The 20737-nt window shown below is 46.5% G+C and overlaps 1 protein-coding gene and 1 non-coding gene across 2 annotated transcripts in view; both read left to right on the top strand.

Annotated features, from left to right (window-relative positions):
- The window catches only part of EPHB1 (EPH receptor B1), a 290260-nt gene that overhangs the window by 216837 nt on the left and 52686 nt on the right, over positions 1 to 20737 (top strand). Inside the window, exons 10-11 of the mRNA XM_060149500.1 lie at positions 6442 to 6564; positions 20073 to 20320. Of these exons, the coding sequence (XP_060005483.1) occupies positions 6442 to 6564; positions 20073 to 20320 (371 nt within the window). The remainder of the gene's footprint in view (positions 1 to 6441; positions 6565 to 20072; positions 20321 to 20737) is intronic.
- Positions 13756 to 13828, top strand: TRNAK-UUU (transfer RNA lysine (anticodon UUU)). Its single transcript has one exon. It is a non-coding gene; the product is annotated as a tRNA-Lys (tRNA).

The raw sequence follows: 20737 nt of genomic DNA, 5'->3' as shown, positions 1-20737 counted from the left end.
CAGGTTCCTGGCAGGACTTCAGTGGCCCAGAGACAGTGGGCCTTGCCTGGAAGGACCTGCCTGTCCTGGTCATTGATACCCAAGAAGCAGGGAGATGTTTTTTTCCTGAAACTATTTTTCCTGAAATACCTTCCTCAATAGCAAGTAGCCTGTGGTCCACTTTCCTTCTCTTGGAGACACATATTAGGCAATAACTGTGGTTTTAAGAACAAATCTTGAAATGTGGTGAAACCCCCAAACAGAAGGTGGAAGGAAGAGCTTCCTCAGATTCGGTGCTTTTCCACCAGCCTTGTTGCCCACCCTGGGGCTCCCTCTCTTGGATTCTCCCTCTAGCCTTGGCTGGACACCCATGACCTCCATTCTTTCAGGGAAAAAGACAACCACCCATCATCCTGGTCTTGACCCCAAGCAGGCGGAGCAAAGTGTTTCTAGTGCCCATCAACCTTTCCTAGTAGATTTGCTCTGAGAAACTACCCGTCCTCAGCCTTTCACATCAACAGCTTCAACTGTGTGAAGCTCTGGGTAACTCATGTGTCCACCACATCCACCACTCCACATCCAGCCTTTCAGCTCTGTTTCCATCCTGAGTTTTCTGACTGACTTCTAGGCCTTGCATATTTCATCCATGCATTCAAAGTCTAAAGCCACGTGTGCAAACTTCCCTAACAATAGGGTTTCCTTCCCAAAGTCCATCACCTGGTTAATAGGACCACTTGATTCTGGAAGCCTTGGCATTGATTCGCATTCTTCTGGTCCTTCCTTCATTCCTCATCTTTAATTGCTCACCAAGTGCTGTCAGTTATTCCTTTGAAATTTCTTTTGCCTCTTCTGCTGTTGTCATTGCGATGATCTGCTTAAAAACTGTTATCTTGTACCGTAATTACAGCAGCAACCTCAGAGCTGTTTTCTCAGCCTCCAGCCCCTTCCCCGCAACAATGCAAGGGAATGCTGTGGGCTGTCAGCAAAGTGAACTCCCTGATGCCTTGCTCTCATCCCTTCCCTGCTGCTGGCACAGTTGTCGGCTCTGTGTGTCCAATGACAGCAATCCAGATGCCTTTGATGGTAGTCAAGGCCCTCCCACTAGTGCATTAACACTGTTCCGCCTCAGACACCCTCTTCCTTCCACACTCAAGCTGACCACACTGCCCCTGCTCACGCAATGGCAGGTCTCTCTCTGAGCTGTGCCTCATGACACTTCAAGCTTCTCCCTCTTCAGTGAAGGACCACATGACCTGTCCTTCTAGAACTCTGACCTTGAAGGCTAGCATCCACAGTCCTCCACCTTCTCTGGTTTCTGCAGCACTTACAGCTTGTTTCCGGGTGTGGGATCCTGATTCTAGACTCTCTGGCACTGCTCCCAGGTTTGTTCACATCTCAGTGACCTGAGAACTCCACGAGCTCTGTTTTCCCTGTAGATCCCACAGTCCCTGGCACAGGCTAGTTGGGTGTCTGGTCAGCATTGAGAAAAAGAGGGACGATCAATGTTCTGAGGCAGAGGACTGGATGAGGTCCCTCCCAGGAACCGGAGTTTATGTGCAGATCCCTAAACAGCTTCCCTCTTGTGCTTAGATATCTGGACCAAATTTAGGTGAGTCATGAATATGACAAAGTCTGCCTTGGATCCAGAATGGGGAATGAGGAGGCAGATGTTCCCCTTTCCTATGGCTCCATCAAACCTGCTGGGACACAAGATATCAACGACTGAAAACAACCTAATTTATGCACTAGCTTTCCGGACCCTACTGTGGGATTCTAGGAATCCTCCACTAGCAGGAGGGCACTGGGCTCTTCCTGGCACCCTGAAGCCTCCCTCATGGGACCCGCAAGCTGTCCGTGGTACTGATTTTGTCCTTTCTGAATGCGCAAGAGGGTTGAATGGCAGTATTCCATCTTCTTCTTCCACTTTTAATACCTAAATGTCACTTACTGTTTAGAACTGGCCCTTTACCAGCCCACGCTATCCTGCCCTGAGACCCTGGCACTTGTAAACACATCGAGCTGACTTTTTAGCTACACCCCACAATCTGCCAGCATCCCCCAAATTTATCCCAGCCTCTTCCCTTTTGAGAGCACACTAATCTACTACAGGATCTCCAACAATACCCAGGAGTTTCTTGTGCTTCAAGGACTGCTCCCTGCCATGCAGGAAGGCTCTGGATAATGGCGAAGTCATTTCTCCCCAAAGTTAATATCTTTAAAGCCTTGGTTCATGTTTGAGATTTTGCAGATCTCCTGGGACTATGGTCCTTTAAAGCTTTAACAGTCCAGGCTGTGACCCCACTCATAGCATAAATGGGTTTTGAGATCAAAGAATAAACATATCTGCAAATCAGATCTTTAATAGAGATTAGTAAACTAGAAGATCATAAAATTGAAGTTTTTCTTTTCTCTCTCTCGACACCATCAACCAGTTTAGATCTGTACATACCACTTTTGTGCCAAAGGTATGTAACCTATGTTAAAAATGATGAAAATAATCAGAAACTATAAGATATTATAAATATTAACACTAACAATAATATGAAGCATTGGACAGAGCATTATAAAATGTCTTACATTATAGAGCTATATTACATCTGATATTATTATAACTGCCATTAATAATATTTCCCCAACAGTCACCATCTGAGAAGATTTTCTGAGCCCTGTCTCTAAACGTTTGGCTGTGCCCGACTCCACAGCTGACTCAAATTCCTTGTTCACTGTCTGGTGATTCATTGCACTAAATACCATTTCCCTGATAATTAAAAACTGCTCACTGGCAAGTGGGAGCAGAAACAGGCTGATGCAGGATTTATGCAGAAACACAGAATGAGCCAAAAGACAAATGACCTGTTCTGCCTAGCTGAAGACATTTTATTTTTCCTCATCATCTTCTGGGACTAGAAAAAGGTTAGCTGTGATGTGGGAAACAGGTCTGGAGAGATGTGTCATCCCGAGACGAGGTGGATGCAGGGACAGCCATTAGTGCACGTGTTCCGCCAAAGCACTCTTCAGACTTAGGACCTAGGGACCCTGCCCACAGCCATTCCTAGACTGGCCCTATCTGACCCTCATCAGAGGAAAAGCACTGAGTTTGAACCATTTGTTAGACTTCTGATTTCAGTTTTCCTTCTTCAGTCTAACAAAGGTATCCTCAATTTCAGGGAAAACAAGAACTGATTCCTACCCTGCATAGGTGCAGGATGCTCTAAATTGACATTGCATCACCAGGTCTAGGCTCCGTGCCACCTCCTCGGCTTCTTGTGAAAAGCTTCAATGATGACCAAAGCCTCTGCCTGGCCCAGAGCAGCAGCTGAGACATCGTGTGTGCTCACAAACGCACATACTCATACACACGCACATTTGTACACTCACACACACTCACATACACACAAACGCACTCACACACACACACTCCTTAATTCCACAAGCCAGTGCGGTAGCACAGCTGCCCGTGAATAAACCACACAGTGATTAGAATGTGAACTTTCTCCCATGCAGATGCCCTTGCTTGGACGCCACTGGCCTAAATGAATCCTGGCACCATCAAGAGATGAGCTCTACCTTCTGGGAATAGCTCCTTCCCAGAACTGATTGGGGCCAGTATCTGTGGAGCTCATTAACTCATAACCCTCTCTCATTCATCCTTACATATGTCTTTACTTGCAAACCATTCATTACAGCACATTCTAGATTATTTAATTAGTTTCCATGGAAGAGTTCCTGTAGGACAGCTTAGCATACATTGTTTAAAAGCCCTTGATCCAAAATAACAAGGTGGTATTTTTAAAGTAACTAATATAACCCCAAGCGGTTTACAGCCCCCCAGTGCTCATCTCCCATGCCCGCCCCCCCCGCTTCCTCTTCCTACCGCCCCAAACACTTCCTAGAACAATTTACTGATAATAATCACGAGCATATCAGCTTGTGAGCCCTCCCTGTACATCAGACACCGTGTTAGGCATATCACTTGCAACATGGTCCTTAATATCAGAGCCGCCCCAGGAGGAAGGTGTTCCCTCCTCCGTCAGCAGAGGAAAACGACGTTATAAGAGATGTATGTGGTCTTGGCTCAGAATGCCCAGCTAGTGAGAGGCTTTGGTGTTGTGACCTCACCTCTAGATCCCAGCTTCTGGGCTCTGAGCCTTCTCTCATTTCAGCCCAGAACTGGGAAGAAGTCACAGGTTGTTGACACTGGCCTGCTGCCCCTGTGGCATTTTGAGTGGGTCTTTTGTGGTGACCTCGTCTCCTGAGCTCACGCCTCCAGCGCACACTAGCCAGCTTCCACCTGAAGCATCTGTGTTTCTTCACCTAAGCACCTCTCAGGCCCTGGAGTCTCCCCGCCCACCTGCCCAGCAGGGCAGCCAGCCCTCAACCAATGACTGATGGGAGTCCTGTGGAGCTTCGCCAGCTCCCTCCACCCTATGGTGGGCCAACTCTGAAGCATATGGTCTCAGAGATTCCTAGGGGCTGGGGAGTTAAGCCTGTGTCAGTTACTCACAGTCCCAAGGCAGTAAGTGCCCTGAGAGCACACCTTTCATAGGCTGCCTTCCTTTCCTACCTACCTGTCACACTTGCCTGCGGCTACTTCTTCGGATCACCTCCCAGATGAGCCACTTGCTTTCAAAACCTTGTCTCAAGTTGTTGCTTCTGGAGAAACCCAAAGTGAGACTGCCTGGAAATACTGGTCTGGGTTGTTAGACTTTCTATGTGGTTTCAATCCTTCCTGCACTTCACTTGTTCTCCACACCAAAGGAGAAAGGGATGAACCTCCAACTCTGTTTTCCCCTTTCTCCACTGTTATTAAAGTAAACTCTCCCTCTCCCTCTCTCTCTCTCTCTCTCTCCCCCTCTCTCCCTCCCTCCATCCCCCCAGGGATTAGAATGTTCTATTATAAAGATGAGGATTTGCTTTGTCCAAAGTTCAATCAGCAGATTCCAAAGTCAATGTTGTCATCCCCAAGTTTTCAAAGAGCATTCTAGAGTGACGTCGACCACCCTAAAGCAAGCCGCCTAGCGTGCTTGGAGTGCTTTCATTTCATGACTGGGAATAACCCAGCTTTCAAAAGAAGCAATTCCTCTGGTCAGAGCACCTGGCTCTCTTTGGCTTTCAGAACATATCCCCCTTTAATTGTTTGCTGCATCTTCCTCCTCCCTCTGGATTGTATTCTGGCCTGAACTGGTGATCAGGGCAACATTAATCTGGGGGATCTATAGAGTCACCAGAAGTTTTCTGGATGAAAGATGTCAAAATTAGACCACGCGCTCAGGGCTGGGACTCACTGAGAAGAAGCCACGGTGGCTGGGTGGGAAGTGTGCGCTGAGAGGAGCTCAGCTCGGGGAACCTGAGATCCAGCCTCCACCGCGGGCACAGCACTTGGGCTTTTGCACACCTGCCTGCCCTGCTGACCTGACTCTTCCACGAACCAGACAGCAGCGACGGGCAGGGAAAATGGCTGCTCTTCCCAAGAATGCGATGCCAGACCGTGCTGAGCAGCTTTCGAAGCTCAGCTCCCACTACATCACCGCCAGGAAAACCATCTCCATTCTTGCCTAATGACACATCCAACACGGTGAAAAACGACATTGTGATGAATCCATTTGTTTTTGGGTTCCATTTCCTTTCTTTTGTCCCCTCTCCTCCACTTTTTGAATGTATTTTTCCTGCAATGACGATTCTCTATTTTGTCCCCGTGCACACCTATTTATCTTGCCACTGTAAACATCAGTGACAAAGTCCATATTCCTTTATGTATTTCTCATTCACCATTTTATTCACTTTTCATACTTCACTGTGTCTGAGGGCATGGGGGTTCAATCACCATTTTTCTTTCATTCCACCTCATTTTTTTCTATGTAGACTTTGTTCTTTCCTCTCCCAGTGTTTTCTATGCTTTTCTCTTCCCATTTTCTCTTCTGGTATACTGGCTTAGCACTCCTATCTTGAGGTTTTTCTAATAGCAATTTCTTCCTTTTTTTTTTTTTTTAAATCCATCCTCATCCCTCTTCCAGCCCTGGACACAGCCGTCAGTTATAACCTTAACGGTGGCCTCCACTCAGGAAAGTTGTCAAGTTGATAATATTGATATCTGCCCTACCATTTTACCACCACTTTTCTGCTAATGCATTTGGTTGGCATCAATCAGCTTCTTTGCCTTCTGTGAGTGCCCGGTGTGGGAACTGGTTCCAATCTGTCATTTATAAGTAATCTGCTCCACATTTCATCAAGAGCTCAAAAACAGAAGAAAATACAGAGGAGAAGTAGAGGACAGAGAACCAGTCTAGCGTGGCCCAGAGGGAAGGGAGATGGGGAGGCCCGGCAAGGAAAAGAGAGGCAGCCCTATGTGTAGGAGAGACACCCCTGTCCCGATCATACCCTTACAGCTGGGGACATCAGCCAGTGCTTAATGACAACCGTGTCCTCTTTGGGATGTTAACCCTGCTTATCTCCTCTAAAAAGGCTCCCCAGGGATGAAGATCTACATTGACCCCTTCACTTATGAGGACCCCAACGAAGCTGTCCGGGAGTTTGCCAAGGAGATTGATGTCTCTTTTGTGAAAATCGAAGAGGTCATCGGAGCAGGTATGGCTCTCCCCTCCCCTCCTTTCTGTTCTCTTGGTGTCCAAACAACCTCTTCCCACCGCTCTGGGTGTTCTCTACCATCTTTTTCCCCAGAAGATACGTCTAAGCCATCTACAATGTGTGTCTAAGAATTGTTTGGGGAGCTTGTTCGTGGTGTCCAAGCTTATTTGGTATTGCAGAGAAGTCAACTCTAGTCTAAAAAGATTCAGAAATAGCTTTGGAAATGGACCACCAAATGCAGATAAAGAGAGAGAAATAGGGTAACCAACTGAGAAATATACACTTCTAGAAGCTGGACCTAGTATCCCCTTCACTGACTCTCATATCTCCATGGCTTTGGGCCAAGATTTCTTCCCACACTTTCAGTTCTCCTTTTCTGATGTACATGGATTTGGAGGCAGACCATGATAAACTGAAGAGGGACTACTATTTCCAGAAGAACGCTAACCCATATCCATATTTTTAAACAAAAGGTCTATGATATGGATGGTAATACAAGACAAATTTCTGTCCCCAAAACGTGTGCTCTCATCCAGCTCCCTGCATTGGAACAGAAACCCAGCCCAGCAGAGAACTAACTGCCTGAGATGCTCTTAGGAAATTCTACCTAAAGACTGATCTAAAACTTTCATCTTCCTTTAATGGATCAGTAGTTGAGTCAGTTGGGCAATGGATACAGCCTTATTGATATAAATGAGTAAAATATCTCAAAATATCATTCCTTTGGAAGTAATCTCTTTACTGCCCCCTCTGCTATCTTTTCTGAATCTTCTCAAAGATGTGTTTGCTTTGTGTCCTCTTTCCTACTTTTGTTTCTACAACATTCTTTGTCTTCTCTTCTTCTTTAAATTGTATTAGCCACTATTCAATCTCTCTTCACTCATATGTTGTATTCTTCTTTGTAGTTCATATGTATGGAAGTGCTTTTTCTCACGTCAGTATTTGGAGAGCCATGGGGTTGTCTCTCCGAATAATATTTTAAACTCCATAAAATATGTTTAGTCAAAGTCTTCCAGACAGCCACTCCATATATTGTCTTTAGGGGGAAAGTCACACTCTTTCCATTCATTGCCTCTCTTAATGCACTGAGGGTTCAAAAATCCATCTGTGAAATTGAAAGTCACATTTGAAAGCTTGCCTCATTAAGCCACCATTCTCATGCTCTGATTTCCCTCTTAAAGAGCTCCAAACTCATGGCATCCCTGTGGTGGGTGCTGGGACTCTCCCTATCAGGACACACAACTCTCTTCCTACCAACCCCTCACATGTTCCAGCCGGCTGACCATAATCTGATCCACATGAGTCTATATATATTTCCCATTGACTTTCATTAAATACTGAACCACGACATTCACTTCTGTGCAGATAATTTTCTGTTCCCCCTTAGACACTGACAGACCTAAGGATCATGCCTTGGAAGGCTGGATCCCAGCTAAATTTGATGACTCATAGGGGCTCAGACTTCTCCAGTAAACTTGAAAGAGCGTTGGGCAGGGTGGGAAGGCGTTCAGTCTGACATGCTATTCCTCCACGTTGTTCATTGTTGTTATGTGGCAATGGTGATAACAATTTTAATGTTGTTATTTATGTCATGTGCTTAGAGCAATGTGTTCTGGACTGCATTTCATCCCAGAGAGCATATGTCAGCCCCCCTCCCGACTTTGTCAGGGGAGGAGTAAAGAGCCTTCTCACTTTATGACCCTGCTGGGGAGTGGCAACTTGGAGTGAGCCCACCAACTGCTGGATGCTGGGTAGCATTTGCTGATGCTGCCGTTTTTGTGCATTCTGCTCAAAGAAGGCTCAGTCCCCGCCATGGCTCACCTGATCCCGGGGAGGGTTGATACATGCAGCAGTTTATAAGATGGCCAGCAGCTTGGGATAAAGACTTCCACCCAGGTGCTGCTGACCGCCCTCTACCTGACACCCATCTGCTCACGATTCAGAAATCACAGAGCTAATCCCTGCGGATATGAATTCACTATGTGTAACTTGATGCAGTTTCAACAGGAGACACTCCTGGCTGGTGTCAACCTCTCTCCACTCTCCGGTTCTTTCTCTCTGTCACCACCCCTGCTTCTCCCACGCCCTGCCTTACTGAGACTGACTTCACATTGTGCTAAAAGAGCTGGTGTGAAGGTTGAGTTTAAAAAAAAAAATTTGTAAGGTAACATTTATGCAGTGTAATTGGCAATATTTCCCTTAGCCACCTGGCAGATTCGGCTCGGGGGACCAAATCTGGGATGCAAAATGGTAACACAACATGAGAAGAAGAATCAGAAATCATTTCTCCTTCCTTCCTTCTATTCCTTCCCACCTTCCCTCAATAAGCTCTTATTGAATAATTTTTGCATGTGGGTGTGGAGAAGAACAGACACTCTCCTGTTCAGAGGTCTGACAGTCTTGGGGAGAAACAGGCCAGTAACATGCTCACTATTTCACACAACCCACAACACAGGTATGTGCAAAGGTTGTGACCAACATAGAGCAGTATTTAGCTCCCTGTTCTGGGAGTGAGTTGGGGCATCAGGAAGACTTCACAAAGGAGATCACCTGTGGCCTGAGCTTTCAAGCATGGAAGCTAGTAGAGAAAGTAAGTTTCTGTGAAACTCATGAGAGGATGAGACAGAAGAGGAAAATTAAATGACAAAAGGAGGGGAATGACCATGACTTTCCAGCAGTGGTGTGCTGGAGCCAGCTTGCACTACTTCGCAGGAGCCAACTGTGTGCATCTTTTTCCAGCCCTGTGTTCGGTGGCATCATGTTGGTAGTTTGACATTAGCCATGGAAGGAATATTTACACCGTGAGAATTAGCAAATGCTACAAATCAGGGGTCTTTGTTTCTTCGTTTTCTGGAGAGCTGGTAGTTGAATGCTTACCAGCACACTCCGGCCTTCCAGAAGGTGCAAGATAATTTCAAAGAGGTTGCAGAAAAACTGGCCCATTCCTGCTGAGAACAGATCCAGAGGAGAGGGCTATGTTTGTTGCAGGAGGGATTAGGTTGAGAATTCAAAAGATCACAGCCTGTGACTGTGGTGGATTCTGGAAAACACACTCAGTGCCTAATAATCCCGGCTGATATGTTAGTGTCTAACACAGATGCAGTCCTGCTCCACGAGAGGAGAGGAGGAGACTGAGAGCTAAGACAAGGGACCAGAGAACACGCAGCCCCGGAGGTGGGAGGAGGAGAGGCTTGATGGCCGGAGAGGACTCAGGGAAGAGTCCCCCGAGGGCTTGGAGGCTGTGGATGGGCTGACACTCTGTGCGGCACATTCTGAGAACAAGGCTGAGAGGAGGCTGCTAGGGAGGGGGTTCCTGAAGGTAGGAATCAAGCATTAAGTCTGGAATCAGACTGAGGCTTAGCAATCCAGAGACTGCAGTATGGATTTTATCCTGTAGAAAATGGCGAGTGGGGTGCTTTCTGAGCAGGGTGGGTGGTAGGAGTGAGGGGGGAGAAGAACCTGAGGAACCTGTGTTTCGAATGGACTGGAAGGGGTGCTGAGAAATGGTAGGTAAGGACTCAGAGGCATGCAGACCAGTTATGGGGCTTGGAAACGTGGAGAAGTTTTGAGATGGCCGATGCTGGGATCAAGGGTGGTAGGGAAGGCTGCTTTGCAGTGAGTAAACTCATCTAAACCGGAATGTACCCACACACGGCAAACGGAGTGACCAGTGGGCTTGGTGGCATGGAGGTTGTGACCAGAAGCAAGGGCCATCAGGTTAAACACCTTGAAGGGAGAGGGGGGCTGCCTGGCCCCCAGGGTGTGGGACTGGAGGTTGTGCTTGCGAGTAAAGGCCGATAGAGTAAAATCTAAAAACCATAAGGTTGAAGAATGGCACCAACCTCCAAAGTTTCTTCTACAGTTGTTGAGGATATTGAACAAAGGAATAAATAACAAATCACTGTGAGCCAGGTGTGACACCAGTCAAGAGGACTGAATTACATTTGACCCTAGAACAACACAGGGGTTAGGCGCATCGACCCCCATGAGCTGTTGAAAATCCGCGTGTATAACTTGACAGGCAGCCCTCTGTATCCATGGGTCCACATCCCTGGAATCAACCAGCTGTGGATAGCCTAGTACTGTAGTACCTATTGAAAAGAATTCTGCGTATAAGTGGACCTGTGCAGTTCAAACCCATGTTGCTCAAGGGCCAACTGTATAATTAGCTCATTAATCATTATGTAATTATTTGTTTAGTGACCCTCTTTTATCACCGTGCTTAAAGTTCCATGGGAGTGATGAAACTTAAGTACTTCTGTGAGTCCCATGCTTGGCCTGGTGTGGCACTCAGGTACTCAGTTAAACATTTGTTGTGTAGGGTTGAATGTCTTTGGGGGAAAACCATAACAGGGATAAGAATTTGGAGAACTGGGTGGAGTTTGGGAGAATGCAGAGAGACTAGAGAGAGGTTGAGTGAGGTTATGAGTCGTTCAGTGCTCTGAAAGAAGCCTACTGGAATGAGGAAGGCTGATCCTTCCTCTTTTCCCTGCAGATGATGGGAATGATTGAAGTCCCTTTAGAGAGGGCAGACGGCCATCTGATATCTTTGGAGAATGTCAGCTTTTTATAACCATGAATCTGACTCAGGAGTCACTCACAGGTCAGCTTCAATTGACCTGTGGAGTTCTGATCCAATGCTTAATTCTTTTTTTGTTTGTTTTTTTGCGGTACGCAAGCCTCTCACTGTTGTGGCCTCTCCCGTTGCACAGGCTCCGGACACGCAGGCTCAGCGGCCATGGCTCATGGGCCCAGCCGCGGGTGGGATCCTCCCGGACTGGGGCACGAACCCACGTCCCCTGAATCGGCAGGCGGACTCCCAACCACTGCACCACCAGGGAAGCCCCAATGCTTAATTCTGATCGGTTTGATCTGTAGACATTCCCAGAGCATAAAGCAGAGCTGCCATGTCTAATTGGGCTCTACAGCATGAATGGTGCTCCTGGGTCATGCAGTGTGCAACCTACATAACTGTATGTAGCAGCCCTGAGCATGACAAATGCATGAAAATAGAGGTGTCACCATAAGGGGTCATCCAAGGGGAGACATGCCAGTTGTATTTTAATTAGTAAACACATCCTCCCCTGACGCAGCAGCTGCTGATCCAGCATGTCCATGGATGGCTTACTGTGAAGGAGAAAGAGGCTTGAGGTGAGAGGGCTGGGTAAGGAGAGCTGGGGAGAGGGAATTTGTGATGTATATGGATGGAATGGGGCCAGCAAGGCCCACCATTTCTCTTTGAAGAAGAGGATGTGTTTCTTGGGGATGACTTGGTAGAAAGTCACCTGCCAGCCTGACTCTCTTGGGCTCACTCAGACCGAGGATGGGCAGGATGAGGGTAGCCTCATACTGGATAAGAATCACAGCAGGAAGGGTTTCCAGAGGAGCAAATCAAATAGATATTGCCTGTAAGTATGATTAATATAACTGGCATGAACTCAACATGTACATACTTTACAAGCATTGTCTCATTCAACTCTCATAATGGCCCTGTTAGCCCTGTGTGTTAGTTTGTGTGTGTGTGTGTGTGTGTGGTGTGTGCGTGCACATCTGTGTGCGTGCATGCATTTGTAGGCTGGTAAGGATATCCACATTCGGTGAACAGCTTGCCAAAGGCCATGCTACTGGTTGGACTGAGTTAACGGTAGAGCAAAAACTGAAACCCAGATAAGGTTGATCTTAGTCTGGTGAACGTAACTCCCACACTACCTGCCACTTTTGTCACTGTTCTGGAAAATGGCAGCTAAGTATAGAGACATTGTTTCTGATGGCAAACCCTAGCTAGCAGTTTGGAATACCCAAGCCTCTTGGCTGGAAATGACGGGACTCTCCTAGAATTCAGTATTCCCATATGGTGGTGCCACAAAGATGCCCTGGGGAGAGCATGTTCTTCCTAGAATACCCTTGTCCCATCCTCTGGTCCTCCTATTCTAGTATGATCAGTTATTTCCTTAAGAAGGATAACAATGAGGGCCAAGATATTTACCATTTTTAATTATGTGTGCTTGCTTATATTAAGAAAATAAGTAATATCTAGGTATGTGGTTGTCTAATGAATACATGAAGCTATGAGAAAAGAGAAAGCTAGGTTTACTCTCGCCATCTACATATTAGGTATTGTGGGCACCGTGGCTATTAATTAGATTCCATCTCATTTGCCAACCCCAGTAGCCTGGTAATGGGTACCTGGGGAACTCTGCTGAGGAGAAATAGGGTTGTGATCAATTAGTAATGTCTGTCCTGGGTGCAAGGACAGGAGGTGGTGGAATGCCTGTCATGGTTTTACTATCCCTGGTTTAGCATAACCTATCTTGCACAGGACAGTGTGAAAACTTGCTGGAAATCATACTTTAAAAACCTAGTTTAAATTAATTCTTTAAAAGTTTCTTTTCCGGTGGAAGCTTGAACTAGTAGTGAGAAGCTCTGCTTTCCTTTTTCCCTCCCTAAGGCAGTGTGTGACTTCACAATGCTGCTAAAAAAAAAAAAAAAAAGACTGAAATTGTGTGTAGAGCCACGTGGCACATAGCCAACAGCTAGTGCTTGAAATGTCTGCTGGCAGGTTGGATGTTTCATTTTCAAAAATTGAAAATTCTTTCCTTCTGATTTTACATATAATAGTTGAGGCATTTAATGCTGCTGAGCCACTTTTTCTCTCTTCCTCACTTTGTCAAGGAGCTGAAACTTGTAGGGAATAATTTCAGCAGCTGTCTGGGAGGGCAGTGACAGGAACTGGCAAAATGACACTCAGCTGACAGCTCTGAGGGCCACGGTTCTCAAACCGGAGCCAGGCATCAGAATCACCTGGAGGCAAGTTGAAACCCAAGTCACAGGGCCCTGTACTAAACTTTTGATCCCATTGGATATAAATGGGGCTTGAAAATCTGCATTTTCTAACAGGTTTCCAGGTGATGCTGATGCTGTTGGACAGGAGCCACACTTTGAGAACAACTGCTAAGAATCACTGGCACGAAGCTGGAGCTAGTTTAATGCCAGTCCTAGCCAAGAGGTTGTTTGGCTGTAGGAGAGGGTCCAAGGTCAGCTGCAAAGATGTGTGCCAATCAGAGTCCAGCCAGACCAAAGTTAGGTTGGCTGCAATTACTATCAGTCAGCAAGCTGTACAGAAAGAACTAACCATAACCACTACCCAGTCATTTACTGTAAGTATCTATTTTAAATATAATGCTGGGGAGTTCCCTGGTGGTCCAGTGGTTAGGACTCAGTGCTTTTACTGTCGTGGCCCCGGGTTCAATCCCCGGTTGGGGAACTAAGATCCCACAAGCCTCACAGTGCGGCCAAAATAAAAATAAATAAATATAATACTAATGCTTCATTTGTTGAAAATATTTTTTAGGCATTAAGAATTTTTCTTAAAAAGATGAAAAATGGATGGCCATGTTTTGGAGCTCATATGAAAGGAAGCTCTATAGAGTTCAGATCATGGCAAATCGAAGCACCACAGACCTCAAGTTCTGGCCCTAATGACAGGAAAGGTGTCCCAAAAGCAAAAATAGTTCCCTGAGCAAAGTATGTGAACCTGAAGTCAAAGATCACAGGTGACAGCAGTCAGATTGCAAGTGTCACAAGGTCTTGGTTTTCTGTTTGCTACTAAAAAGGGCCCATCGACTCCTACTCCCTAGGAGTCCGTGGCAGTGCAAGGGGGCCAGAGACCCCAGACTTCAATGCCCCGGGCTTACCTGAAGACACCCTCCATGCCCAGATACCTGGCAGGGGGACTTCCCAGCACCCCTGGCAAGATGCTCCGCTGTGTCTTGGATCAGCCTCCTTCAAGTTCCGCTAGGCTACAGAAACCTATGTTTGCTACCTTTTCTCTTCCACTACCCATCCCCACTCCCTACCCCATGACCCTACCCTCACTTCCCACCCCACTCTCTACCCCTGGATTGTCTTTTCCTGTGTCTCCAACAGTGTGTAGTTTACAAAGCACTTTTTCAGAGACCCCACACCCTGTTAGGAAGGCCCCACAGTTGATCAGGTCCTTTTGTCCAACAGAGCTGAGAAAGCTGAGGCTGAACAAGGGAAGCACCCTGCCCCAGGTCCAGTGGGCGGAGAAGGAAGGGAGGATGGTGTAGACTCAAGCTTCTTCCCCCAGAGTTTCTTCTTCTGGCCAGAGTTTGCCCCAGCTGCAATGAGGGCCACTTAATTACAGGGTGGAGCACAGCCTCTGAGTAAGGACTGTGGATTAAGTGACTTCCTCCGCAGTTGGTGGTTGGAAAACCTCCGGGCTTGGGGAATATGAAGTCATTTCTTTGTCAGACACAGAAAAAGAGCTATTTTTACAGAATCACCATCCTTTAAGCTGCTGCTTTCCAGTGATTATAGAGCAGATTTCCAAGAGCAGTAACGATACAGAACCCATCTCTCCCAACCCAAGGAGAGCACTTTCTTTTTTTAAAAAGACTTTATGGGCTTCCCTGGTGGCACAGCAGTTGAGAGTCCGCCTGCCGATGCTAGGGGACACGGGTTCGTGCCCCGGTCCGGGAAGATCCCACATGCCACGGAGCGGCTGGGCCCGTGAGCCATGGCTGCTGAGCCTGCGCGTCCAGAGCCTGTGCTCCACAATGGGAGAGGCCACAACAGTGAGAGGCCCGTGTACCGCAAAAAAAAAAAAAAAAAAAGACTTTATTTTCTGGAGCAGTTTTAGGTTCACAGAAAAATTGAGTGGAAGGTACAGAGATTTCCCATATACGCCCTGCCCCACACATGCATAGCCTCTTCCATTATCAACATCCCCCCGTAGAGTGGTACATTGGTTACAATTGATAAACCTACACTGATACATCATTATCACCCAAGGTCCACAGTGAAGGTTCACTCTTTTTTTGTTGTTTTTTTTTTTTTGCGGTATGCGGGCCTCTCACTGTTGTGGCCTCTCCCGTTGCGGAGCACAGGCTCCGGATGCTCAGGCTTAGCGGCCATGGCTCACGGGCCCAGCCGCTCCGCGGCATGTGGGATCTTCCTGGACCGGGGCACGAACCCGTGTCCCCTGCATCGGCAGGTGGACTCTCAACCACTGAGCCACCAGGGAAGCCCAAGGTTCACTCTTGATGTTGTACATTCTATGGATTTAAACAAATGTATAATGACGTGTATCCACCATTTAATTTCATATAGAGTAATTTTACTGCCCTAAAAATCCTCTCAGGAGAGCACGTTTTTATTTTATAATTTCAAAAATCTATATGATGAGACCCCTACAGAGGATATAATTTGGAGCTAAAGTATTGGGAACACTGAACCTGAAGACCAGTCAGCCACAAAGATTAAACAATGATATGACATTTGTCAATTAGGAAACGAATATACGTAGCCCACACTGCTCTATACAGATAGGACTTTGCAAAGCCACACGTTCATTGATTTCTTGCTTCCTTCTCTTCTTTCTCTCCGCTCACAGCTACAAAGCCCACACTATGTGTCAGGCCCTGTGCAGTGAAAGGCAGCTTGTAGGCAAGCACTGCTTTCAAATGAATTCAAAGGTGTAGGGATGAATTCCAGGTACTCCAGGACCTTTAGCAGTTCCCTAATCCGTTTGAAATACGCTTGGGTGGTTTAGACCCCTGGCTCTCAACGTTGGCTGTTCCTCAGAACCACCTGGGCAGCTAGGCCTGGCTTCATGGGACCTGTGTGGTCGCACGGAGTCCCATGCTCAGCAGGGCCCACACTTAGTTTAATGCTCTGCTGTCACCGTGTTGAAATTCTTAATAAATTTTGAACAGGGAGTCCTGCATTTTCATTTTGTACCAGGCCCTGCAAATTACGTTGCTGCTCCTGTGAGCAGCTTTTAACTATGTCCGTGCCCAGGCTGCACCCAGACCAACTAAACAGAATTCCTGGAGGTGGGACCCAGGCCTCTGTGCTTTGTAAGCTTCCCAGGGGATTGCAGTGGGCAGCCAACTTTGGGAACGCTGGTATATAACAGAAGTCCTCAACTGGGGAGTTTATGTGTATGTTGTGGGGAATAGCAGATTCACCTGGGGCACTTTTACACACTCCCCAGACTGATGTGTAGAAATTCATAAATATTCTGATTCCTAAATATTCTGATCTCATCTGACTAGCCGGGCAGGAACTTTCCATGAATATGATATTTGTCTATAAGGTAGTCCTGATGCCAACCAGGGTTCTTGGCCTTCCCCAATCAATAAAAATTGACTAGAGGCCAGAGGAGAAATTCAGGCAAGGCTTTACTGTGACCCCTGCTACAGCAGAGGGGAGTGGGAACAAACAACAGTTTCCCTGCTTGCTAGCTCCCTCAGGAGGGGCGAGCTTGCTCCTTATATGGTGTGTGTGCAGGGGTCAGTCTGGAGGGGTGGCTTTGGTGTTTTGCCCACCCCTTAGGAGGTGTGGTGTGCAGGGGGCATGCGCAGTGCCCTGCTTTTGCTCCTGACTCCTTGCTCTTGCTCTGGGCTCTGCAAAAGTGGCAGTTGGGTTTCTTGGTCTCTTTGTATCTTTTGCCCATAATTTTGCCCAAACTGCGCATGCATGCAGTTATTTTTAATCCCATACAGTTTCTTTGTATTTTGTTGCTTGAGGAGAGGTGTGTCCAGGTGCAAGCACTGCAGCACTGCAGCAAAGGGTCCCAGATCCCAGCCTGTCTCAGTCACACTGTGTTTGCTGTTCCCTGGTTACTGAGTCACTATAACAGTAACTGCATATGAATGGTTAGGACTTGCACAGTTGGAGCACAGTGGGCCCTGCATTGTGACTTCACATCCACCCAGCTCTCTTCCCTGTGGCACTGCTAACCGAACACACCTTCTGAGAGGCGGTATGGCAGGAAAAGGGATAGGCCCAGGGAGTATCCCTGGCTCTGCCTCACAGATGTGGGGTTTGAGGCATGTTTTCATCGTGCCTCAGTTTCCTTATTAGTAAAATGGGCATAATAATACCCAGCTCATGAAGGTGCTGTGAGGATTAAGACATGCAAAGAGCCCAGCACGGTACCTGGCACAGAGCAGGTAGTCAAGACATTTTGGTGTGTATCTCCCCCAAGAAGAAATATTAGCATACTTTCCCCTCACTCTCAACCGTGTCTTTTTACTAAAAGAAAATAGAAGTCATTAGTATGACAACAGGGAAGAAATACTGATATTCTTCAATTAGTATGCTTATTAAATATGCAAGCTGTATTCATTCAGCTCATAGTTATTGAATAACTACTAGGTGCAGGTTTCAGAGAGATGGATTCCATATATCTCTATACACAGACACATATATATACATACAAAAATATATAGAGACACATCCATATATACAATATATGCACAAATGCATACAGACACATACATATATGCACATATATACACAAGTATGTATACATACATACATATACATACTCTACACAAATATATATACATAGAGAAGCACACATATATGACAGGTGGTTGTTATTCAGTACTTTTCTTTAAATTTTACTCATTTGAACTGCAAAGACAGTGCTTATTGTAACAATTTAAACGAAAAAGTAACTAAAGTTTACTAATCCATACTTCCCCACTCCTATTCCCACCATTCTAGTGTAACCAATTTTTAAAATAATTTGAAGTTGAAAGTAAATTTGCTATGAATTTTTTCCATAATGTTTTTTTTTGGCATTCACCACCCCCCTACAGGCATATTCTACAGACCACATTCTATTAATATAACTTTCTCTTCTTTTCTGCTTCACTTAGCAATGTAATGCAGACATTTTTGAAGCCAATACATCTCACTCCTCTATTAGTTTTCAGAAGCTCATAGCATTCTGCAGGATGGCTGTCCCTTTCCAGCCATCCCCCTGGTTATGGTCATATGGTATTTGGCTGTTGAAGGAGATGCTGCCATAAACAGCCTTTTGTAAAAATGTAAATACTGGTACCTCCACTTCTTTTGGAGCCTCCAGCAGTTTGTAACCCAAGAATGGGCAAAGCCAAACAAATAATAATAAATAAGATACCCCAACTTTTACTGGCATACCTACCACGTACCAGACACCTCAGTGGTGTGTACAAGTTACGGACATGAATGAGACTTGGTCTGACCTCAAACAGTTGTGATCTCATGTCAAAACCAGTATTACACATGCTCTCTATCTTAGGTCCATGCTGAAACCTTCCTAATGGTGCTTAAGCCAACCTCTACTCCAGCCTTAGATTCTAACAAGTTCCATAGACTCTGGAGCAGTTCTGCATCCACAGGCCTTTCATGCAGCTTCCTTCCAACCTATGCAGCAGAAAATATAAGAAGTTCCCAACTAAATCACAGATGTTAACTTGCTTTTCTAATTCGGCCAGTAACGTATCTGATTGCTCACAGTTTGCTCCATCATCGCCTTGCAGAAGCTGAAAGTGAGAAAGAAAGTTTTCCCAGCAGAAATCCATGTTTCTCCTATCAGGCCTTTGACACCTGTTTCTGCAATGCACTTACAAGTAGATTCTAAATTGCTTCACATGAAAGAACTGAAGTTACAAAATCAAGTTAAATCATAAGATAACTTTTGAAAGCACGTTGAATGGGATTCAACAGATTTTTTAAGCAGCTGTGAAATAGTGTCACCAGAATTGTTTTTACTCTTGGTGATTTTACTGCAAAAATGTTTAAATGCTGTGGCACCCATGGAGGTGTGCAGCTCGTGTCTGCTTGAAAAAGCCACTGTTCAGCTGCCAGGAGTGCAGGTAGCTGCCAGCCTCCTGCTGCAGCACCTTCAAGATCTGCCTCGGCTTTCTCGCAGGGACCCAGCTCTTTCTGGCAGCCCCAGTCAGTGACTGAGCACAGTGGGATGCTAGGGCCTGGGCCTTTCTGGAATGGGCACTCTTTATTCTGAAGCTCCTCATTGGGTTAGATGAGACTGTCAGGTCTGCATCAACCAGGTCTGCACTGCAATCTGGGCCTCTCCTTGCCCACTCCCGCTTCCCCCTTCTTTTCATAAAGTCAGGTCTGCACCATGATCTGGGACTCTGGCAATCCTACTTCTCTCCCCTTTATCCTGCAGTGTCTGCTAACTTACCTTCCTTACTCCTCAGTTTCTGTTTTCCGAGGGACCCAATAGACACAAACACTTTCAGGGCAATGTAGGAACATAAACGCTATACATCTCATTCAGAGGACTAAAGTACCTGAACGTATCCCATAACCCCTGGACATTCTTGCACTAGGCTCTGCTAAAAATGAATTATGATTCTGCCACAGTGAAACTGACCATTTCATTTCAATTGTTCATCTGGGATGCAAATGAAAAAACAAATGAGGAAAAACAAACCCGTATAGAGTCTGAAATTTCACTTTAGTTACCCAAGAGATCCGAGGTAAAGAACATATTTGGGTATTCCTTCTGTGTTTGCCGTGAACTGCATAGTGCTGGGACGTCACAATTACAGTGAGAGGACACTATTTCCTTTCTGCCACCTTAATCACCGTTCCACCTGGAGCACCATTGTTCTTGATAAGCTGCCTCCCCTCATGGTTCCACAGACAGAAGGAAGTGAGTAATAATTGCATTCTTGTTGCAGGAGAGTTTGGAGAGGTGTACAAGGGGCGTTTGAAACTTCCAGGCAAGAGGGAAATCAATGTGGCCATCAAGACACTGAAGGCTGGGTACTCGGAGAAGCAGCGACGGGACTTTCTGAGCGAGGCGAGCATCATGGGCCAGTTCGACCATCCCAACATCATTCGCCTGGAGGGCGTGGTCACCAAGAGTCGGCCGGTCATGATCATCACGGAGTTCATGGAGAATGGCGCTTTGGATTCTTTCCTCAGGGTAAGAGCAGCTCAGCTCACCTTTACTCCTCAGGGCAAAAGCATGGATGATGCTGGCGCTGGTGGACGCTGGCAGACCGTCGTGGGCTGGGGAGAAGTGTCCGTGTGAGGACAGCCTGTCGCTCAGGAATCCCTGATGAAATGCGGGTGGGCGTTGAAGATGTTAGCGAGGTTAACAGATTTGCTGCTGAAAGGAAAGAACAAAGCAGAGCATGTGGACCCCTCTGTAGGAGGACAGCATCGAGCCAGGCCTGGATAAGTGCTTGCTGGATGAGTAAGAGTGAATAGAGGAGGACGGAGAATGGCCGTCGGTGTCACTGAAGAGACTGAAGAGACTTCCAGCCTCTATGCTGTCCTGCGTGATTCACGCAGATGCCAGTGGCTATCTCTGCCTCTTCCCCAGCATAGCCGCCCTCCC

Source organism: Lagenorhynchus albirostris, chromosome 5 (genome assembly GCF_949774975.1).
Source record: "Lagenorhynchus albirostris chromosome 5, mLagAlb1.1, whole genome shotgun sequence".
Lineage (NCBI taxonomy): Eukaryota > Metazoa > Chordata > Mammalia > Artiodactyla > Delphinidae > Lagenorhynchus > Lagenorhynchus albirostris.
This window is presented reverse-complemented; position numbering and strand designations above follow the sequence as displayed.